This window comes from Octopus bimaculoides, chromosome 9 (assembly GCF_046866305.1).
Source record: "Octopus bimaculoides isolate indiv1 chromosome 9, ASM4686630v1, whole genome shotgun sequence".
Lineage (NCBI taxonomy): Eukaryota > Metazoa > Mollusca > Cephalopoda > Octopoda > Octopodidae > Octopus > Octopus bimaculoides.
In genome coordinates, this window is record NC_142936.1 from 33,445,735 (window position 1) to 33,468,112 (window position 22,378).

The window sequence follows — 22,378 nt, forward strand, 5'->3', positions numbered from 1 at the left end:
AGAGCAACAATGAAAAGCATATGTGTGAAGAAATACAATATGGGAGTGGGCTAATGCCTAAAGTTGTTAAGACAAAGAATAAGAATAAAGAAAAGGAGAAGGGGACGAGAAGGGGGAAAACTTTTGGTAATATTGAGGCTGGCTAGAGGAAGGTCTTTGTGAATATAGGCTGGGATCATTTACTATGTCAGCTGTAAACAAATAAATAATTATATAGTTACACCAGTATATAGACATTTGAACAGAATCAAAGAAAATAAAAGGGAGGAATCTTGGAGATAAGAATGCCAGGAGGAGAAGGGAAAGAGAAAATTTAGGAGTGGTAGTAAGTTGAAATTTGTTAGAAGAGAGGGCGAAAGAGAGGGAGGTGGGAGGTAATATTTCTGGTCAATAGGGGAACATAGAAGTTCAAGGTAAATTGGTAATTTATCACTTAACAGTAAAGCTATACAAGCACATATTAGCACACATGCACATATTTTCTTTGTGCACCTGTAGTATCTTATAGGTGTACATGCTTGCGTAGACATCTGCATATGCTCATGTACAGAAGGAAGATATAGGGAGTTCAAGCAGTTAAGAAAAAATATAAAATATAAAAATATAAAGGTAGTTAGAAAGTAGTCTGTTATAAATACATAGAACATAGAAGTTAGAGAATTACAGCGGGTGGGGGGTGGCGCTATTATTTGTACATAATCGATGTCTACAATTAAAAATTAGATGGTTTCATTCATTCAGACAATTGGTGGATTGCATAATAGAAAAGACTTCGGTGATGTATAGATCACATTTGTTGCTATAACTGCTATATGGTTTGGCATGGGTAACTATGGACCATTTTAAGTTATATAGAATTGAGTCTTGTTTTAGGTTATGAATTAGCTGAGATAAAGAAGTACTGTTAGTTCTTGCTTGCGATTAGAAGTTATAATAGAGGTTACTCACTCTGACTTTGAAGATGGTGCTGCACAAGCTGATGTACAAATAATTGGAATACTCAGCTGATACCATGCATTTGTATACAATATTTTTTGTGAGGCATCTATTATCTAAAGGACAGGAGGTAAGGCATATAGAGCTGCATAGGATTCTAGAAGGCACTAAAGATGAATTTACAGGGTTATGGTTATCTCGAGTTAACCTAGTGTAATATTTATTATCCACTGCAGCTATTAGGATTCGTATTTTTAGGGTGGTGAGGGAGTCTTCTGGGGGATGTTGCTTATAACAGTTCTCATGTCTAATGATATTATTCCCATTATTCCTTATTTAAGTGGTGGGTATAGCGGGGTCATAAGGTAGGTTAAGGGTATTAGGATGAGTAATAGAATTAGGGTAGGTGATGTGAGGGTCAGTATTAGTAAGGAGGTTTAAGTATGTCCTAGGGTTATGGGTGGATGGGGTGGCTGGAGGTTAGAGTGAGTTGTGTTACTGTGATTAAAGTTAACTTATTGCTGGTTCCCAAGCTTCTTATTCAGACATTGGATTATACGAGCAATGTTAGTTGTGGTGGAGTGGGAAAATTTATTTGATTGGGGGTTGAAGATTTTTCTATGAGAACTGGATTTAGGAAAATGTTTCTCAAGTAGAGCAAAGAAGAGCTTGGGTATTCTGGTAGGAACATTAAGGACAAAGCGAGGATGGAACCGGATGATGTCACATGCCCTGGTTTAGAGGGTTACCTGAGTATAGTTTGAGGTATGGAAGTGTGTAATGGTGTGGATTTTGATGGGCAGTGGTAGATTTGGAATCCAGGATCACAGGGTGGGAGGAGTGCCAATTAGGTTTGATACAACAGTAAAATTTGGCAGGATAGGTAGATAGTGGAATACGGTGTATACTTTGCATTTTATCTAAAAGGGCAGATGTGGTGCTGGATTTATGGAAGGATGATTGCTCCTTATAGGGATGTATTCAATCGGATTCTTATATTCGGCATGTTGTAGGGCACAGTTATAATATTCAGCGTATTGCTTGAATATTTCATTATTGGTGGATAGGGATGAGATCCTGTAAGATACACTGTCCACAATGGATTTTAAGACAGATGGTGGGGTTATTGGAGGAAAAGTTAACATAGTTAAAGTTCTCACTGGGTTTATGGTACAGGTAGAATGAGTTTTTTGTAAATCTAGAATGACATCTAGGAAATTAGCTGTTTTCATACTGTAAATGAAAGAAACGCTAAGGCCCAAATTTAAAAAAAGTATCTGATTTTTTAAAGTTGTTCTATTTTACAGCTACTAGAGTTCTGGATGGCAAACAGAGCATTATTCCTGTATAGACCACCAGAAATTGGTGGGAATTGGGAATTGATCCTGGAGACATGGAGCAAGGTTGGTAACTTAGGCTGAGTCGCTTACCCCCATTGGGATATCGAAATAGTTAGAGGTGTCTTTATAGGCCCAGAATTTTCCATTGAATTTTACAATAGTTTGACGGGCTGACCGGATAATATCAATATCATCTTGAGTAAGGTTAGAATGTTTCTGTGCAAATATGAGGGCTTTAGGGGATTATGCTGTTCTCTCACTCCATGCTTTCCACTAATTTTTTGATCAAATCTCCTGTGAGTTATCTTGGGATTTCTTGATGACAATGCAACCTTCATTTAACAACGGTATCTTTGGTGTGATGAGTAGCTAGTGAAATACTCCTCATTGAGTAATTACAACTTCCGAGGTTCTGCTAGCTAGGAAACATATGTAGCCTGGATTTTACCAGCTCCATTTCCTAAATATGGATATATATCTACACACACACATGATATGTGTATATATATATATATATATATATATATATATATATATATATATATATATATATATTCATGTCAGAGCCAGTGGTGTATGGTGGTTGTTGTTGTCATTGGGTGTGCTACCATAGAATGTTTGTAAAAAGACATAAAATGTTTGATAACCTCATTGTACAATTTTGTTACTAATCGGTATATAATCACTGAAAATTAAATTAAAAGCGCATATTTCTGCAACTGTAAAATCATTTAAGATCAACACTAATTAAATTTTAAATAAAATGCCTAAGCACACAACTAAAAAATCACAAAATTTACTGAGAAAAATATCAATGCACAACCTTTCACATGAAACCATTTTCAGTGACTAACAACAAAACAGATGTTACTGCCCAAGCTTGTAGTGTTTGGTGCGCTGACAGTGCCAGAATTTGACCTGACTTACGTTTTGTTTCTGACTTCTAAAAATGTATTATTAGTTTTGAAAACAAATTAAGATCAAAGTTATATGATGATATTGTAGGAAAAAATTTTCTTTTAAATTAGTTTTAGTTTAGGAATTTTAAATTAATTTAAACATACAACTTCTTACCATGAAAATGAACATGTGACTGCGCTGTCAAAGTTGTCACACACCCTTCACCATTAATTTTTTGCCATTCTCCCTTTATCCTATGATATGTCCAATACCATATCATGATACAATGTGCTGTGAGGTGTGCAGTGTTATTTTAGGACACCCACCACCAAATTTCAAGCAGGAGTATAACAAAAGTTTTCCATTATTATTTTTGATTAAATTAATTCAGAGCCAAGGTCGAATGGATAGAGAACTGTCTAGAAATAGCATATTATCTCTTCTATCTAGCAGTATGTCATTCATAATTACTTCAGTAATTAACTTTATGGAGGATAAGAACTTTATGAAACAACTTATTCGCCATTGCTTACTGTATAAGTTTCAAAAGAATAGTACCACTACAGTAGCAATGAAAAACATTTGTGAAGTGTATCCAGATGCAATGAAAGCTTGTACATGTCAGCTGTGGTTTAAAAGGTTTAAAGATGGTATATCTGATGAACCTCAGTCTGAAAGACAACCCACTCTGATTGACACCCCTTGCAAGATGAGACTTGACCGAACAACTATAAATAGTAGTGATCTGAGGGAGAAACAGAGACAGAGTAGGTGTTAATCACAGGAAGTCATAAGGTGTCGTTTTGGTAGTTTGTTGAAATATCGTTTGTTAGTTCATGTATAGTTTGTGGAGAGTTTGTTGGATTGTTACATTGTTGTTACCCTGCTTCATTATATACGTTTATTATTACTACATGGTTATAGTGTAAACAAGTATCATCATAAATAGCGGTGATACGACAATAATTGGAGAGACGAGTAACTATGTTACAATAGGATAAAACTATTGTATCAGATCCCTGTCAAAGTACCAGAGATTTGGTACAAAAATTTAATGTGTCATATTCAACTATCCACAAACATCTTGAGCAAATTGGGAAAACATGCAAAGAGGGAATTTGGGTTCCACATGAGCTTAAGCTTGAGAACCAATCATACTGTTTCCCCATCTGCAACAGTCTTCTAGCCAGGAATAACAACCTGTTATTTCTGAAGCACATAGTTACAGGTAATATAAAATGGGTTTTGCATCACAACAGAAAATGAAAAAGACAATGGTTATCACGTAATGAGAGTCCAGTGCCAACACCAAAACCAGAATTCCATCCACAAAAATCCTTGCTCTGTGTTTGGTGGAACATAAAAGGTATCATCCGTTACGAGCTACTGGAACATCGAAAGACCATCAATGTAGATGTCTGTTGCCAGCAATTTGATCATATAAATGAAAACATTACATAAAAAGTGGCCAGCTTTGGTAAACAGAAAAGGTGTTATTCTCCAGCATGACAATGCATGGCCACTCTCTTCAAAGCAAACCCAAGAAAAAATAAGATCATAAGGATGGAGAAGTTCTTCCACATCCTCCACACTTGCCTGACTTGGCACTTACAGATTTCCATCTGTTCTAATCACTAGAACATTTTATAACTGGCAAAACATTCAGAAACAGAGAGGAAGTTGAAAACAGTCTTTCAGACTTTTTTCTGAAAGAGAAATAAGTTTCTTTGAATGTGACATAAAAAAGTTACTTTCCCATTTGGCTGCAGTCATTGAAAACAATAGTGATTACATTCTTGATTAAAACTATTCAGATAAATGTAGTTTACATTCGTTTCTATATCTTTTCTGGTAAAACGTAATTACTTTCTGAACACCTGAATATATATATTCTTTTATTCTTTTATTGGTCTCAGTCATTTTACTGTGGCCATGCTGGAGCACCACCTGGAAGTATTTTAGTCAAACAAATCGACAACTGGAACTTATTTTTTAAGCTGAGAACTTATTCTATTGGTGTCTTTTGCTGAACCGCTAAGTTATGGGGAAGTAAACACACCAACACTGGTTGTCAAGCAGTGATTGGGACACACACACAGACACAAAGACACACACACATAGATATACATAAGCATACACACACATACACACACACACACACACACACATATATATATATAGAGAGAGCAATAAGAAAATGGAGGGGATTAATAGGTGGTATTCATCAACTCATAGACATTATATTATGTCAATTTATTTATTTACCAAAAGGACAATTATAACAATATACATACATGTATAACATATTATGCCCTACATATATAATATAGAGAATATAAAATACACACATACATACATACATACATACATACATACATACACACACACACACACACACACATATATATATATATATATATATATATATATATATATATATATATATATATATATATATATATATATATTTCAAGGTTTTTAACTTTTAAATTTGTATATTTAAAAGAGACAGAAACTTCAAACTCGATATATCCAAGATCGATTTATTCACCACTCTATCTCAACATTTCTGTGCCAAACTTATCCAGTGACTGGTCCATTGGATTTCAACATTTGGCACTTCTTCAGGAATGGCTACCATTAGAACAAAACACGAAAAAACACATACATAACGATCATATTAAATTATTAAATTATTAAAATATTAAAATCCTGTTACAGTTCAACATTTTTGTTATTATAGGGGAGGTAACTCCTTAATTTTCTATTTTTATTGCTCTCCTGTGAATTTCCACTAGATTAATTTATTTAATTTATTTGTTTATTTATTTATTAATTTATTTATCTATTAATTTAGTTATTAATTTTAAAATTCTTATCTATTATACCCTATATGTCGACTATATTCATTGCCCCTAGAGGGTTCATCTGTTTATTATTCCATTTTATATTATTATTGTTAGGTCTCTTTACTTTGCTAATAGAGATCTCAGTTCAGCCATCAAACCTCCTAGGAATCATTACAAGCCCCTTTACTAAAAAAATTTTATTAATATTTTGATATTTTATCATTCTTTGCTATTATCATTTTTTTCTCTGGTTTTCATATAAAAACTTGACTCTCATCTGTTCCTACTAAATGCTTAGTTATTTATTTTGTTCTCAGTTCTTACTTTTATTTCATATCTACCCTTAATTTGGTAGAGTCACTTAGTTACATTGTATTTGGGGATCAAACCATTAATTGCGTTGTACTATACTATATTACCCGTTCCTTTACCCGTATACATATACATATATACATACATACACTTTACCCGTATACATATCCATATATACATACATACACATATATACATATACATACATATACATATATAGATACATACACATATATATACAAATACATACACACATACATATACATATATATACATGTACATATACATATATATATATATACATACACTCAAACACCCATACATATACGTACTTACACACACATATATATATGCATATCCTTATCTCCGTTCACACATACATATATACACACACACTTATATGCACTCATCCATATATGCATAATTACACATACACAAACATACATGAGACATCATGTTGTACTTCCTCACATCTTAAGATCATTTATACCAACGAAACGTACTTCTTATGATATGCGTACATTTCAGAGCATTATTCTTTACTTTGTTGATCAATTTATCCTTAGAGAAGAGTATGTAGTATAGTTCCACCGTACAGAGTGAACAATACTTTCTTCCTCTCTCATATGGCATTGATCTTGCTATTATAGACCATTCTAATGAATACTGTTTATTATTTTCCTTAAGATCCCAGATGTATTTGCTAAGACTGGTGTTAGCCATTTTCTTCCTATCTCTAAAGCACGAGAAATGGTTAGAAATTCTACGGCATACCTGTCCTGAAGTGCACCCCAAGTATGCCATGGTACCTGTTTGAGTCTTTACTTTGCATTGATATATTATATTTTTGACTTTCGCATTAGGTCCTTCAAATTTTATTCTCCTAGGGTTTACCTCATTTACTGTGATTATGTTCTTACTCCTTCAGTCCTTACTCCTATTATTAATAAAGGAACCTCCATTATTATTATTATTATTATTATTATTATTATTATTATTATTATTATTATTATTATTATTACCATCATTGTTATCATTCTCATTATTATTATTGCTATTATTATTATTATTATTATTTTATGTTTGACTTTTGTTTTGCATTTGTACAAGTTGGATCCAAGTCTCACCCAGAGACCTCAAGAGACAACAAGTTAGAAGTTCATGTAGGTGTTATGCCTAGGGTACCATATATTTGGATTTGTACAGTTTTGTTCAAGTGAATGTTTAAGAAACCATAAGAAAATTATGTTTGCTTTAAAATTTGAGATCACATAGACAGTATTTTACGTAGGATATGGGCAGTTCCCATGAGCACTATCTTTTGGACTTCAGCCATTTTGGGGTTTCCTGGTATCTGAGCTAGGTAGTAATCAGCCCGTTTCGCTGTCATTCCCAGGGCACCTATGACAATAGGTATTGTTTTCGTCTTCAGATTCCACATTTTGCTAATTTCTATTTCAAGATCTTTATATTTGCTCAGTTTTTGGTAGGTCTTGACAGATACGTTTATATCAATTGGGACAGTCATATCAATGAGGAGGCATGATTTTTGTCTGAAGTCTTTCAGTATGATGTCTGGCCTATTTGCGTCTATCTTTCTGTCAGTTTGAATGGTGAAGTTCCAGAGGAGTGCAATGTGATCATTTTCAAGTACTGGGGGTGGTTTGTGTTCCCACCAGTTTTTATCATGGGGCAAGTCCAGGTTTTTGCATATTACCCAGTGAATATATTGTGCAGCTCTATCATGCCTGTTGAGATACTCTGTAGGCGCAAGCAGACTGCACATGGAGACAACATGATCGATGGTCTCATTTTGTTGTTGGCATATACGACATAATGGGGAGCTGCCGTTCTTTAATATGTTGGCCTGGTAGTTCTTTGTAGGTAGGCATTGATCTTGGGCTGCTATGATAAACCCCTCTGTTTCTGATTTCAATCCAGAGGCCATTAACCATTGGTGGGTAAGGGCTTTGTCAATATCTGCATTATTCGCTCTCTTTGGGTATTTGCCATTGAGAGGTTTTCCATGCCATTTTTCAGTCATAATAGCTAAGGCAGCAATTTTAGCACGGGTTTTCAAGCGCTTAGCTTTTTCTGTAGGTGTTTCTAGTTCGTCTAATTCTTGAATTTGTTGCAATTGGAATTCACTTAGATATTCCTTTGCCTGTTTTGTTACTGAGTAAGATGCTTTCTTGCTTTCATATTTTAAGACAAGTTTTAGCATCCAGTCCTCAGAGTTTTTCATATAGGTGTCTAGGCCAATTGTGGCTACCTTCATTGATAATGCCAGCTGTAGTAGTCCTCGACCTCCCTCTTTTCTTGGCAGATAAAGACGTTCTATATCTGCCTTAGGGTGGTGCATTCTATGCATTGTCAACAGTTTTCGTATTTTTCTGTCAACATTACATATTTCAGTAATTGACCAGTTAACGATGTTGAAACTGTAAGTCACGACTGGTATGGCTAGAGCATTGATCGCTTCGATCCTGTTTCTCGCGTTCAGCTCTGTCTTCAGTATTGCTCTCACCCTGCGATAACATTCTCTTCTGATCCTTTCCCTCATCACTGAGTGCTTGATATTGTCCCCTTCAATTACCCCTAGGTATTTGTAGCTCTCCGCTGGTTCTAACTCTTTTATGACATTTTGCTGGTCAAGGTTCACATTAGATGTATTTGTCATTTTTCCTTTGATAAAGATAGCTTTTGCACATTTATCAAGGCCAAATTGCATCCTGATGTCATCACTGAATTGTTTAACAATCGCTAGTAGGCCTTTGAGTTGTTGGTCATTTTTTGCAAAGAGCTTTAAATCATCCATGTAAATGAGATGATTTATATTTTTATCAAATATTTTATAACCATACTGTGCATCATTGAGCAATTTTGAGAGCGGTATTAGGGCTAGACAGAAGAGGAGTGGTGATAGTGAGTCACCCTGGAAAATGCCACATGAAATTCTTACATCTCCAGCATTTAGAGATTCATTGTCATTGTTCAACATCAGTGTGGTTCTCCATGATCTCATACTTACAGATAAAAAGTTTCGCAGAGTAGGAGCTATTTTATACATTTCCAGACATTTCCTAATCCAGCTATGTGGTAGGCTATCAAAGGCCTTTTTATAGTCTATCCAGGCTATTGACAAGTTTTTGTGTCGCTTGTGACAATCTTCTAAGATCATCTTATTGATGAGTAGCTGATCTTTACAACCATAAGATCCACGTTTACATCCCTTTTGCTCATTAGGGAATATGCTACTTTCTATTAAAAAACTATAGGTGTACTCGGTTAGGACAGATGTTAGCGTCTTATACATTGTTGTTAAGCAGGTTATGGGGCGATAATTTTTTGGTTCGTTTGTTTCCTCATTTTTTGGAAGCAGGAATGTTAAACCATTAACTAGCCAAGAGGGCATCAAACTAGGATTTTGCAAAACATCGTTGTAAAGTTTTGTTAGCAGTTCATGGCTTTCTGGGAAGGCATTCAACCAGAAGTTAGGAATTTTATCCTTTCCTGGAGACTTCCATTTGCTTGACCTCCTGAGAGCAGATCTTATATCTTCTACCCTGACCCCCTCCCACTTTTGCTCCTCTAAGGAGTCTAGGTCTGTAGCTATTCTATCAATCCAAGGGGCCTTTTCATTGTGTGTTTTATCTTCTGCCCAGATTTTATTCCAAAATTCTTGCACTTCTTCTTTTGATGGGACAGACTTTATTGTTACTGGTGTTTTCCCTATCTTCCTGTAGAAATTTTTGGGGTTATTTTTGAACATGTTATTATCTCGGAAGAATTTAACACGCTTTTCATACCTTGCTATGCGGGCAGCTTTAGCACATACCTTTTGCTTGATGGTTTCTATGGTGGCATCAATGTCAACTATGGTTTTCATGTTATATTTTTTCTTTAGTTTTTGGGTCTTTGTAGGTTTGATACTCTTGTCAAATTTAAGGTTTTTCAAACATTCTATGTCAGATCTAAGCAGCTTAATTTGGTGTTGAATGCGTTCTTGCCAAGAAGGCTTTTTGTGGGAGTGTTGTCTTTTTCTAATCTTTTCACCACATAGAATCGTTGAGATTCTTGCGGATGCATAGTACAGGTGGTTGAGATCTGTAATATCAACATCATTAGCTGAAATTATATCCTTAAGTGCAAGGCGGATTTTACCAATTATTTTCAGGTTTTGGTTAGAATTGCGAATTTTGGGGAGAGTGTCGCGTTCATTCATACTAGTTTCTTTAATTTTCAGCCATTCAATCATGATTTGATTTTTTAGATCATGTAGTTCTGTTGCGTCGATTTCTGTATGACTTCCTTCATCTATTTGATTTTCACCTGCCTTAGTGTTTATGGTTGGTTCAGAGAGTATTTTATTTTGCCTATCAGTTACCTTAACTCTTTCAATTATTACTGTATTTTCATCAGCCTTGGGCTGGTTTATAATTATTTCCTCTGTAGTATCTTCTTTAGCTGCAGTTTCATTCTTTTTATCCTTTACTGCTTGCTTAATTTGGTCAATCTCTACTTCAGTTAGTAATTTTTTTTTTATAATGTTTCTTCTGACGTTGGCAAGTTTATTACTGTCTATGTAGGATCTTACTGCAAGGTGTTTCTGTCTCCAGTTTAAGTAGGTTTGTACAGTATTAGATTTATCTGTAGGGAAATATATGGCACGGTAGAAGGCTCTAAGAACTTCTTTATTATCTTCCCTAGACCATTTTTCATTCTTTTTCTTTTGGTTATTTGATGACGAGCATGGATGGCCATCTGTTGGAATATTCCGGTTGTGGGGTACTTCCAGCTCCTGTGTGTCGGGAAGATTTGAACCAGTAGCAGATTTCTCGTCTCGGATCTGGTTCATTATCCGAGTAAGTGGTCCTTTATAATCCGGTCTATGACCATTGCGGTTTATATTTTGTTTTATTAACAGTGAGGCATAACAAGCTTCGACGTTGACGCTAGGGGACGGATCTGTCTGTTTAGGGTAAGTTTTTTGAGACAACACCGTCTCCGAGCTTTCGTGACGTAGCTTCTTAAGGCTAGCAGATCTATTTCGAGTGAGTGGCCCTTTGTGATTATTATTATTATTATTATTATTATTATTATTATTATTATTATTATTATTATTACTGCTATTTATATTATTGTTCAAATTCTCATTTCTACCTGTTTCTCTAGACTTAAGTATTTTAAGGTTATGTGCTGCTATTATCTGTGCTATGTTCCTAGTATTTGAAAATCCAAATCTAATTATATGTGTGTTTATAATCTTACCATAATGTGAGCTCCTTGGGAAGTGTCTACCTATCACTTCTCTAAACTTAGCTATCAGATTACTCTTGATATTTCTCCCAAATGGGATTATGAGCCAGATTTTATTATCCTTATTATTATCCTCATGGTTATTATTATCGTTTTTAAAGAATTTTAAGTTACCTATGTTGTGTTTATGGGGGTACCTTGGTTTATTTAGTTTATTTACTTTGTGTTTATTCCTATTATTATTATTATTATTATTATTATTATTATTATTATTATTACTGCTGTCAGTTGTTTCAATTCCGTTGCTATCATTTTCAATATAGGAGACCCTTTCTTTATATCCTGCCTTATTCAGTGCTGCATTATAGAAATTAGCTTCATTATTAAATACCCTATTGTTAGCAGATAATTTGGAGAGTCTTAAAGATATATTTTTAACTAGATTCTCTATGATAGCCCTAGGATGGTTACTTGATTTATTTATATACTGTAGGTTCGTTAGGGGTTTGTGGTATGGTCTATATGTTTTATTCTTAATATCTAATGTTACGTCTAGGAAATTTGCTACTGAGACATCATCTTCGTAAACTATACCCATCCCCATTCTGCTGAAAAATCTAGCCAGCCTACCCTTAATTCTCTGTAGTTCCTGGTTTGAGCAATTCCTAACATACAACAGGCAGTCATCTCTATACAAACCCCCCCCTAACCCTAGGGAATTGATCACTTAATTCATAAAGGATAAATGATCCCACCATATCAGCTATTTAGGCTGAGTCAGAGCTCCCCATGGGAACATCTTTCCTTACCCATATCTTATCTTAGAAGCTAATAAATGATTTCCTTGCTGCTGTTATAATTTTAAATTCTTCTCTAGTAAGGCCTGCTTTTTTATGGAAGAATCACATTGCCTTGTTTAGTACTATTGGGTTAATTGATCTATAAAAGTTAGCTATATCAAATTGGATAAATTTTGTTTCTTCTTTATGCTCAATTGATCTAAACCAATTAATTACTTGGTCTATACTAGACCATAATTCTAACTTTAACTTAGTGGTTATTGTGGGTAGATAGTTATTTATAATGTTCTTGCTTAATATTCCTATGTCCGATCTCGTTGGGCATATGAGTCTTAGTGATGGCTGTGTCCAGAAATTTACTTTATGGTCCTTGAGTATAAATCTTGGTTCTCTTGGTACCAACGGTTCTGTCCTATCCATCAAGTTATACTTTTCCATTATTTCTTTAGTTTCTATGTTAGCTTCCTTAAGTACTTTCCAGTTTGCTATTTTATAATTCTTCTCAATTTCCTTCTGCAGTAGGTTGTTGTAGTTCTGTTTAGTCAATTTATATATGTTCCCTGTTTTATCTGATTTTACTAGGACTTTATTGGTATTCTTTATTTCTCTGATGATTTCTTCTGTGTATCTCATGTGTGTTCTTTTTCTGTGACATATTGAATTTAATGTTCTTTACAACTGACCATATCTCTTCCTCAAACTTATCTAGTCTATGGTTGTAAGGCGGGTTATTCCTAGATTTAAAGATTTTTTTATATTTCGATCCTTCATCTGATGTGTTTTCTTGTTTTCCTTTATTATATATGCATATATATTTCCGCACAAACATGCTCATAGGTACATACATATATATATATATATATATATATATATATATATATATATATATATATATATTTTTTTTTTTGCCTAATTTGTTTTATTTTATCAGTTATCAATTAACCAGCCATAACAAAGTCAAGGCCTTTCAAAACAATAGATGACCAAGTAGATTATGTGACTGAACTAAAATAACCCCTCCCTACTTCCCGCAGGATTTCAATTACTCCATAAAGAAAATAATAACAGAGAAATAAACATATCACATGTTTATATGTAAATATATATAAGTTTGTGTATTATTCTTATAATCATATTATATAATTATAATGATATGAACTATTACATTAATCCTCCCTTCTAAACACATCTAATATGTATGTACTTTGTATGGAAATATATATGCATATATATATATATATATATATATATATATATATATATATATATATATATATATATATATATATATATATATATATAGCCTTTTCTGTTTGTTTTCCTGTTTTGTTTTCTTTTCCGTTTGTTTTCCTATCTTGTTTTCTGTCCGCCACTACATTCCTCCATGGTACAAATTTAATTTGTGTATACAAATTTCATTTGTGGTCCGTGGGAAGAGCCATTTTAACGATGTGTCCTGCCCTAACTCTTCGAAACGCCTGTGTTAGAATGGGAGCAGCTGATGAAGGAAAATGTATCTATGTGGCCTGTGTGTTTTCTGTACTCTGGTTATCATTATTTTTTTGTCTACGTTTTGTTTGCAATGTCCTGTACCCAGATATGCACCTATATATACAGGTAGATGTAGGTATGCACATACTTGTACATATATATGCATATACTCATTTATTATTTGTTATTACATGATCGAACGCATGCATCATCCCTGCAAGTAAGTTTTTGAACTTTATATTTTCTGACACGACTCTATCTATCTCTATATCTTTTTCCCCCTCTCATTCTTCCTTCTGTTACTACTATATCTCACTCTTTCCCCTCTCGTTCTTCCTTCTGTTACTACTATATCTCTCTCTTCTTCTCTTTCTCTCGTTGCTCACCTATTTTCTACTTCCTCCCCTTGTTTCTCCTTCTACCACTCTCTCTCCTTACCCCCTGCTGGTCACATGTGTCCAGTTACTAATTCTTTTCTTCCTTGGCTATCGCCGAGCAAACATACGAACCTGCTTCGTCCCGCTTCCAGTTCGTTGCTTCACAACGTTCAATATACACATAATTTTTCACGTCTGGCCGTATAGCCTTTTGCATTTGCTTTCCTGTCTTGTTTTCTTTTCCGTTTGTTTTCCTGTCTTGTTTTCTGTCCACCACTACATTCCTCCATGGTACAAATTTAATTTGTGTATACAAATTTAATTTGTGGTCCATGGGAAGAGCCATTTTAACGATGTGTCCTGCCCTAACTCTTCGAAACGCCTGTGTTAGAATGGGGGCAGCTGATGAAGGAAAATGTATCTATGTGGCCTGTGTGTTTTCTGTACTCTGGTTATTATTATTTTTCTGTCTACGTTTTGTTTGCAATGTCCTGTACCCAGATATGCACCTATATATACAGGTAGATGTAGGTGCGCACATACTTGTACGTATATATGCATATACTCATTTATTATTTGTTTTTATATATATATATATATATGCGTGTGTGTGTGTGGGGGGGGGTGTATGTGTGTATATATATGTGTGCTCCTCATGTATACACAGTTTCATTCTTACATAACTAAAATAACTTTAAGATATATTGATTTTATAAATTACAATATTACTCCTCTTATAACTTTCTCATATCTCTGTTTATATTTTATCTACTATGAATAATATAATGCATCTAATAATAATAATAATTGATTCATTTGTATGAATATACAGGCACTTATGCAGTTACATTTAAGTGTAGGTATATGTATTTATGTATATGTATGTATATGTAAAAGTATATATATATGTGTGTATTTATATTTATATCTTAACCTTATGTACTTTCTAAAATCTCTGATGAAGCCTAGAGAAACACCCAAGTACCTCAATTTCATCTATTAATTACTTCAGCCCACTGGAGGGATAAAAATAGAATGAGGTTATTTTTGCCTCTTGGCTGAAATAGCTGTAAGATATTATGCCAATCTCTATTGCTATATGTTATATTTTAATAATTACTGATATTTTATATTTTATATATTATATATGTAAGGCATAATATGTCATATATGTATGTATATTGTTATAATTGTCCTTTTAGTAAATAAATAAATTGACATAATATAATGTCTATAAGTTGATGAATACCACCTATTGATCCCCTCCATTTTCTTATTGCTCTATAAACTAATGGTAAAATAATTCTTTACCCTCACCCATTTATTACACTTGGTAATGTAATTGTCATGCAATGAAAAAACACTTGTGTAATAATAATTGGGTATATTGGATAGATACTATCCCTTAGTTGGTTGGATTCACAACCTCTAACTTTCTTAGATATATATATATATATATATATATATATATATATATATATATATATATATATATATATATATATATATATATATATACATACACACACACACAGGGTTATTCAAAAAGAATGAACCAATTTCATTTCACAATATTTTAATAAGGAAAAGCAATAGAAAGCTCCAGCTAAGTCACAAGTATTTACTCACAATCAACTTTTATTTCCTGTTTTACAAGTGTTCAATGTTGCCACCACCTGCAGCACAGGCAACATCAATGCAATAAGAGAATTCCTCCCAGATGCATATTAGCATGTTCGGATGGTGCTTTTTACATGCCACCAGCACAGGGAGCCAGTCAGGCGGCACTGGCAATGACCCATGCATGAATGGTGCTTATTGCGTGCCACCAGCACAGGAGCCAGTCAGGCAGCACAGGCATTGGCCACAACTACAATTTCCAGTTTGATTTCGATTTGTTTGAGATTCCGATTGTGATTTTGATTTTGGTTTTTGATGTTACTTGACTCAATAGGTCTTCTTAAGCATAGCATGTTGCCTGATGATTCAAAGGTACTTCTTAAATGGGCTGGTTATGCAACACTAGTATAGGCTATGGCTGTGATCTCACTTTACTTGCCGGGTTTTCTCAATCACAGCATATCTCCAGAGGTCTCAGTCTCTTGTCATTGCCTCTGTGAGGCCCAACGTTTGAAGGTCATGTGTCACCACCTCATCCCATGTCTTCCTGGGTCTCCTTCCACTGTTAGGGAGTGACACTTCTTCACACAGCTCTCCTCATCCATACACAGCACATGACCATACCAGCGCAGTCGTCTCTCTTGCACACCACATCTGATACTTCTTACGTCCAACATTTCTCTCGGGGTGCTTACACTCTGTCATGTATGCACACTGACATTACACATTCAGTGGATCATACTAGCTTCATTTCTTTCAAGCCTACGTATGTCCTCAACAGTCATGCCCCATGTTTCACTGCTGTGTAGCATGGCAGTATGCATACATGCATCATACACCTTTCACTCTGAGTGAGATGCCCTTTGTCACTCAGAGGTAGAAGCTCTCTGAACTTTGCCCAGGTTATTCTTATTCTAGTGGCAACACTCTCAGAGCATCCGCTCCCACTACAGACTTGGTCATCTAGGTAGCAGAAGCTCTCAACTACTTCTAGTTTCTCCCCTTCGCATGTGATGGAATCTGTTTTCTGAGCATCTTCGGTATTTATTGCTCCTGTGCATCTGCCACACACAAAAGCTATCATCCTGTTTAACCTTCCTTTGATGTTGCTGCACCTCTTATGCCTCCATAGTTTACACTGGGTACATCTTATGGAGTTTCTACCTACACCTTTTCTATAGATCAAGTGGGACCATCTACCTGAAGGGGTTTGTGATTTGTTTGTCTTCCTACTTACTAGGACTTTGGTTTTTGCAACATTGAGTCTAAGGCCCTTCGATTCTAAACCTTCTTCCACACCTGAAATTTCTTCTCTAGTTCTATGAGGTCATCAGCATAGAAGAGCTCCCAGGGGCAGTTTGTCTTGAATTCATCCGTTATTGCCTGCAGGACTATGATGAATAAGTGGGGGTTGAGGACTGATCCTTGGTGGACCCCTACCCAGAATTCTTCACTGTACTCATTTCTAACTCTTACCTTATTGACAGCATCCTTGTACAGGGCCTATACAGCTCTTATTAACTACTAGTCTATCCCTAGTTTCTGCATTGCCCACCAGATAAAGGATCGGGGTACCCTGTCAAAGGCTTTCTCCAAGTCAACAAAAGCCAAGTATAGGGGTTTATCTTTGGCTAGGTATTTCTCCTGAGGTTACCTTACTAGAAATATAGCATCAGTGGTGCTTCTACTTGACACAAAACTGAACTGCATCTCATATATACTTACATGTGTGTGTGTGTGTGTCATTAATGCTACCCCAACCTAGTCCCATAATCCAGGGTCACCAACTACTGGGCTGCAAACCAGTACCGGGTTACACAAGAGGATTGACCTGCAAGAACACTGCCATGTAAAAAGCACCTGTGCCAGTGTCATATAAAAAGCACCGAGCACACTCTGTGAAGTGGTTGACATTAGGAAAGGTATCTAACTGTTAAAACCAAGTCGAATCAGACTGGAACTTGGTGCAGTTCTCCTGCTTGCCAGCTCTGGTCGAACTGTCCAACTCAAGCCAACATGGAAAGCAGACATTAAAGGATGATGATGATGATGATTTATTATATATAGCACTTGTGCTGGTGGCACGTTAGAAAATCATTCGCGCAAGGTCATTGTCAGTGCCACTGGACTGGCTCCCGTGAAGGTGGCATGTAAAAAATACCTTTTTGAGCGTGGCCGTTACCAGTACCATGTGACTGGCCCTTGTGCTGGTGGCACGTAAAAGCACCCACTACACTCTTGGAGTGGTTGGTGTTAGGAAGGGCATCCAACAGTAGAAACTCTGCCAGATCAGATTGGTGCCTGGTGCAGCCTTCTGGCTTGCCAGTCCTCAGTCAAATCGTCCAACCCATGCTTGCATGGAAAGCGGACGTTAAACGATGATGATGATGATGTTATAATTAAAACATATATTAAGCACTTCATTGTGTTATGTTATGTTATGTGCATGATACACTGGTCTGTGAGAAAATGTTTGCATGAAATGAGTCTGCAGTGCAAAACGTTTTGAGGACCACTGGTGTAAGCCTTTACCTGGAAGTGACTAATGGTTCTTGCTTGGATGAACATCTTAACTACACATTACATGTGTGTGTTGATTGTTGCTAAATTCCTCTCATACGAGAAACTACCTATGATGTTCTAACCAGAGGAGAGACTTTTACCTCATCCACTTAATACTGGAAACAAATTGCAGTGGGGGAAGAGATGTCAAAAGCTAAAAAGCTAAGAAACTGAAGGCACAGCTGATCTGTATGACAAAATTATTTCCAATTTTTGCTGTTAGAGGCTACTACTGTTGTTATCCACAAAGACATCCCCCACCCCCTTTTATTTAAAATTTTTTTTGCAATAAACCTGGCAGCAAATTGTCTAACATATTTTTTTTAAGACGGTAGTGTTTGATTTTAGGGGAATTTGGCTGCTCTTTCCAGCCGCTCATGCGACCGTATAGAGGTCCCCTCGTCAGCTAGATGACATGAGGTGAGCTGCAAGTGTGAATGTAAGATATGCCTAGAAAGATGAAGAAAAAAAGTGACTGAATGACTATGACGTCACAAAAATAGTAGCCTTTGATTAGCTGTTTGGTCTGTAGTTGTAGAAAGTCTGGTATTTTGCATCCCGGAAAGACTGCTTGTTGGAATGGCGAGGAGTCAAGGCTACCTGAGAAGAAGAATGAAAATAGAAGGTAACGACGACGTCTTAGGTAAACAACAGTAAAGTGGAAAGAAGAAATATGTTAACTTAAAACATATATTTGCTTGAATGTAGTTCCGGAATGAGTGAACAATTACAGCATCTACACATGCCTATGCTTTTGTACGGTGTGTTGTTTGTCAGAGAAATGTGAGACGTTATCGGCCCAACAGCTGTAACGTAGACGAGTCTTCTGCAATGATCCTCCGCGATGAACAGGCAATCTAACATGAAATATATCCTGCCATGTAAGCTAGTGTGTTGTTGGGGTGCTTACATCAATTTTATTTATAATTTTGCACAAACCTCACCCACCAAACGTTTCAGCCTCAATATACATTCTGTCACTGCAATGAAGTTTACGTATCGTTTGTAAATTATTTATCGAGGAATAACGAAATTATCAAAAAAGTATCTCAGCTTTGAAAAACATTCTGGAAACTTTCAGAACAGAAAAATTGTAATTGTAGTTCTGTCTTAATTTAGCTATTTATATTATTATTTTCTAGTATTGGATTTTAACTTCATTTACCACTATTACGTTACGTATATCTAATGTGCTATGATCTGTACACACGTATTTCTTGATTGATATTCTTTAGGCTATAAACTCTACGCCCCCCCCTCTCTCGATATATATATATATATATATATATATATATATATATATACGTGTGTGTGTGTGTTTCTCTAGATTATTGTCCTGGTACGTCTTGTCTTACTCCATGAAGTTGATTGTAATTTATTTTTACTTATTTCAAGTATACATTGGTAACTTCATGAAATGTACTACATTCTAACACTGACAAATTTTTATTGTTTTTGGAATAAGTCAAGAAAAATGATTTCATCCAATAGACAAATTTTTTGATGAACATATTACTGGCAGTGAACTGGATTTCTTCAATAGACGACAAACTTGCTGCCGTATATTTATCTCATTTATCTAACTATATTTAGTTCCAGTCCATAACTTGAACACATATAATTCAAATAAAACAAACTTATAGCTGCATTGACAAGAACAATACAGTAGTAGTAATAATAATAATAGTTGTATAAGTAATATTTTTCTAATTAGGCACAAGGCCAATTTTGAAAGCTAATAAAATCATTCGCACTGTTATTTCTGGTACAACTTATGCGAATGTTAGTGTGAAAGTTGAAATCGTTGGTGGTGTGGTTTTGAATATGAATCCAATCAGTGGGACATGTGTACGATCCAAGTTGGTCATTGTCGGCGACTGTGCTTGTGGCAAAACTTCTTTGATTCATCGATATGTCAATGGAGCCTTTTTAGAGGTAAGTCATACATTCTTGCTCTCTCTCACTCTCTTTTTTTTTTCTTTTTGTTTTGTCACTCAACTTCTCACCAACACTCCTTATCTCTCTGCTCTCATCTACTTTTATTTCACTTTCATCTTCCTTTCTTCTCTGTCTTTTCTTACCTTCATCACATTCTCTCTCTCTCTCATGTTCTATCACATTCTCTCTCTCATGTTCTATCACATTCTCTCTACATATCTTTATAACTATATTTACCGTTATTTCTTTTTTTTAACTCGAATATTCATTATTTTCTAAGTCGCAGTTGTAATATCAACAACAATAGTTGTATAATTTCTTTCCACAATGATAAAATATTAGGCAATTCTGATGATATACACACATACACCCAAAATATCACGCATTGTCAAATATATTATGAATTATTCAGATTCTCGGTAAATGTTGAATATTTATATAAGAATTTTGTTAATGGAAAGTAGTTTAAGATACTCTAGGTAATTCGGGATACAAGCAGCTATCAGCGTTTATTCCCCCTCCCCCACCTTCATCGTATAAAGTTTGCGTATATAACCTAAATTTTCTGATGTTAGTGATGTATAACGACATAACATTATCATGTATGTGATAACAGCCAACTTTTTGAAGCTCTAAAAACCAAAAGAAGCATTTTATTTATGTGGTCGATTTGTATGTGGCGATAAATTCTCTGGATATAGCTTTACCTATTTTTAAACGACAAATAATATACTAAGCCCTTATAAACACATTTCCATACACGTATACACTCGGAGACAGTTATCGTTCTCACAAGAAATATTATCACAAAAGAAGTTTTTTCAATCTGCCATTGTAACTCTTTTTTTTTTTTTATTCCAACATAGATGCAATCAATAAGGTTTATTTCTAAAAAGGCGAATATAAGATTTGGAAATATTCGTATCTCATTGTCTTTGTAAATGTCAGGCAAACCTCTTGTAGCATGCAGAGTCTGATAAACTAACCCACACGGTTGATAGGTACCAGTGAAAGTAGAATATTGCCTGTTGCCGTCTGGAGAACTCGCACAAGCAGCAGCCTATGGAGGCCTGCTGAAGTAGAACACTTAAATTCATGTAATTTGAAATAAAAGCATTGTGCATTAACAAGATGCAAAGTGAAGTTGAATTAGGAACTGTACTTTATCACTAACCAATTGTTGATCATAACTTTAAATTGTTTAACAACAAAATTAAATTGCTTTCTTAATTTTTTTTTGACAAATACCGTTTCAACCTACTTTATATTATATTAATGACAAGATTATCTTTTTTGCCGTTGTCTATGCTACTGTACTTTTGTCTGAAGTACATCATTTTCTTCAGTTTCTAAGATAGACAGTGAAAAAAGTGATTAGTCTGTGTTGACTTCAGGGAGCTAACCCACATAGCTACAGTCATTCATTGATCAGAGTTCATATAAGCACAGTCTGTACATTTTGTGATGAAGTAGTGATGTAAAGTATAGTTTAGCAGATGTTGTAAAAATAGTATGTGTAATTTTTGTTGGAGGGCATAATGACTGAAGGAGTCATTAGCAGTGCCAATTAGAGAGAATGTCAGCAATGGTATTTACATGGTATTTCTGAATTACAGAAAACACAATTTTATATTATAATTGGTAATATACTTGTGTATGTGTATATCTAACTACTTAAGTCAGTGAAAACCTTGTGTATTCAGTGAATTTTGTGATACTTAATAAAACTCATGATTACTAGGGGGCCCAACTTGGCTCTTCATGTCAGCAGGCAATACAGTCTTGGACAACTAAGAGGCTGACAGTTTGTATCCTGTCACCAACACTATTCATGGTTAAAACTCTTTCAAATGGATAAATCCTTATACTTGAAAATATTTACTGCACTGTATGAACAATTGCTGTTGGAAGCAAGCTAAAATTGACATGTGGTTTCATTAGCTTTAGTCTAAGAGGAAACTGGATCCCATTCATGTTTTAGTGAATGTTTTGTG

General features: G+C 35.0%; 1 protein-coding gene across 1 annotated transcript in view; it reads left to right on the top strand.

Moving 5' to 3' along the window:
- Positions 1-16,780: 16,780 nt before the first annotated feature.
- The window catches only part of LOC106879550 (rho-related GTP-binding protein RhoE), a 126,669-nt gene continuing 121,071 nt past the window's right edge, over positions 16,781-22,378 (top strand). Inside the window, exon 1 of the mRNA XM_052970564.2 lies at positions 16,781-20,381. Within this exon, the coding sequence (XP_052826524.1) occupies positions 20,271-20,381 (111 nt within the window). The 5' untranslated portion in view covers positions 16,781-20,270. The remainder of the gene's footprint in view (positions 20,382-22,378) is intronic.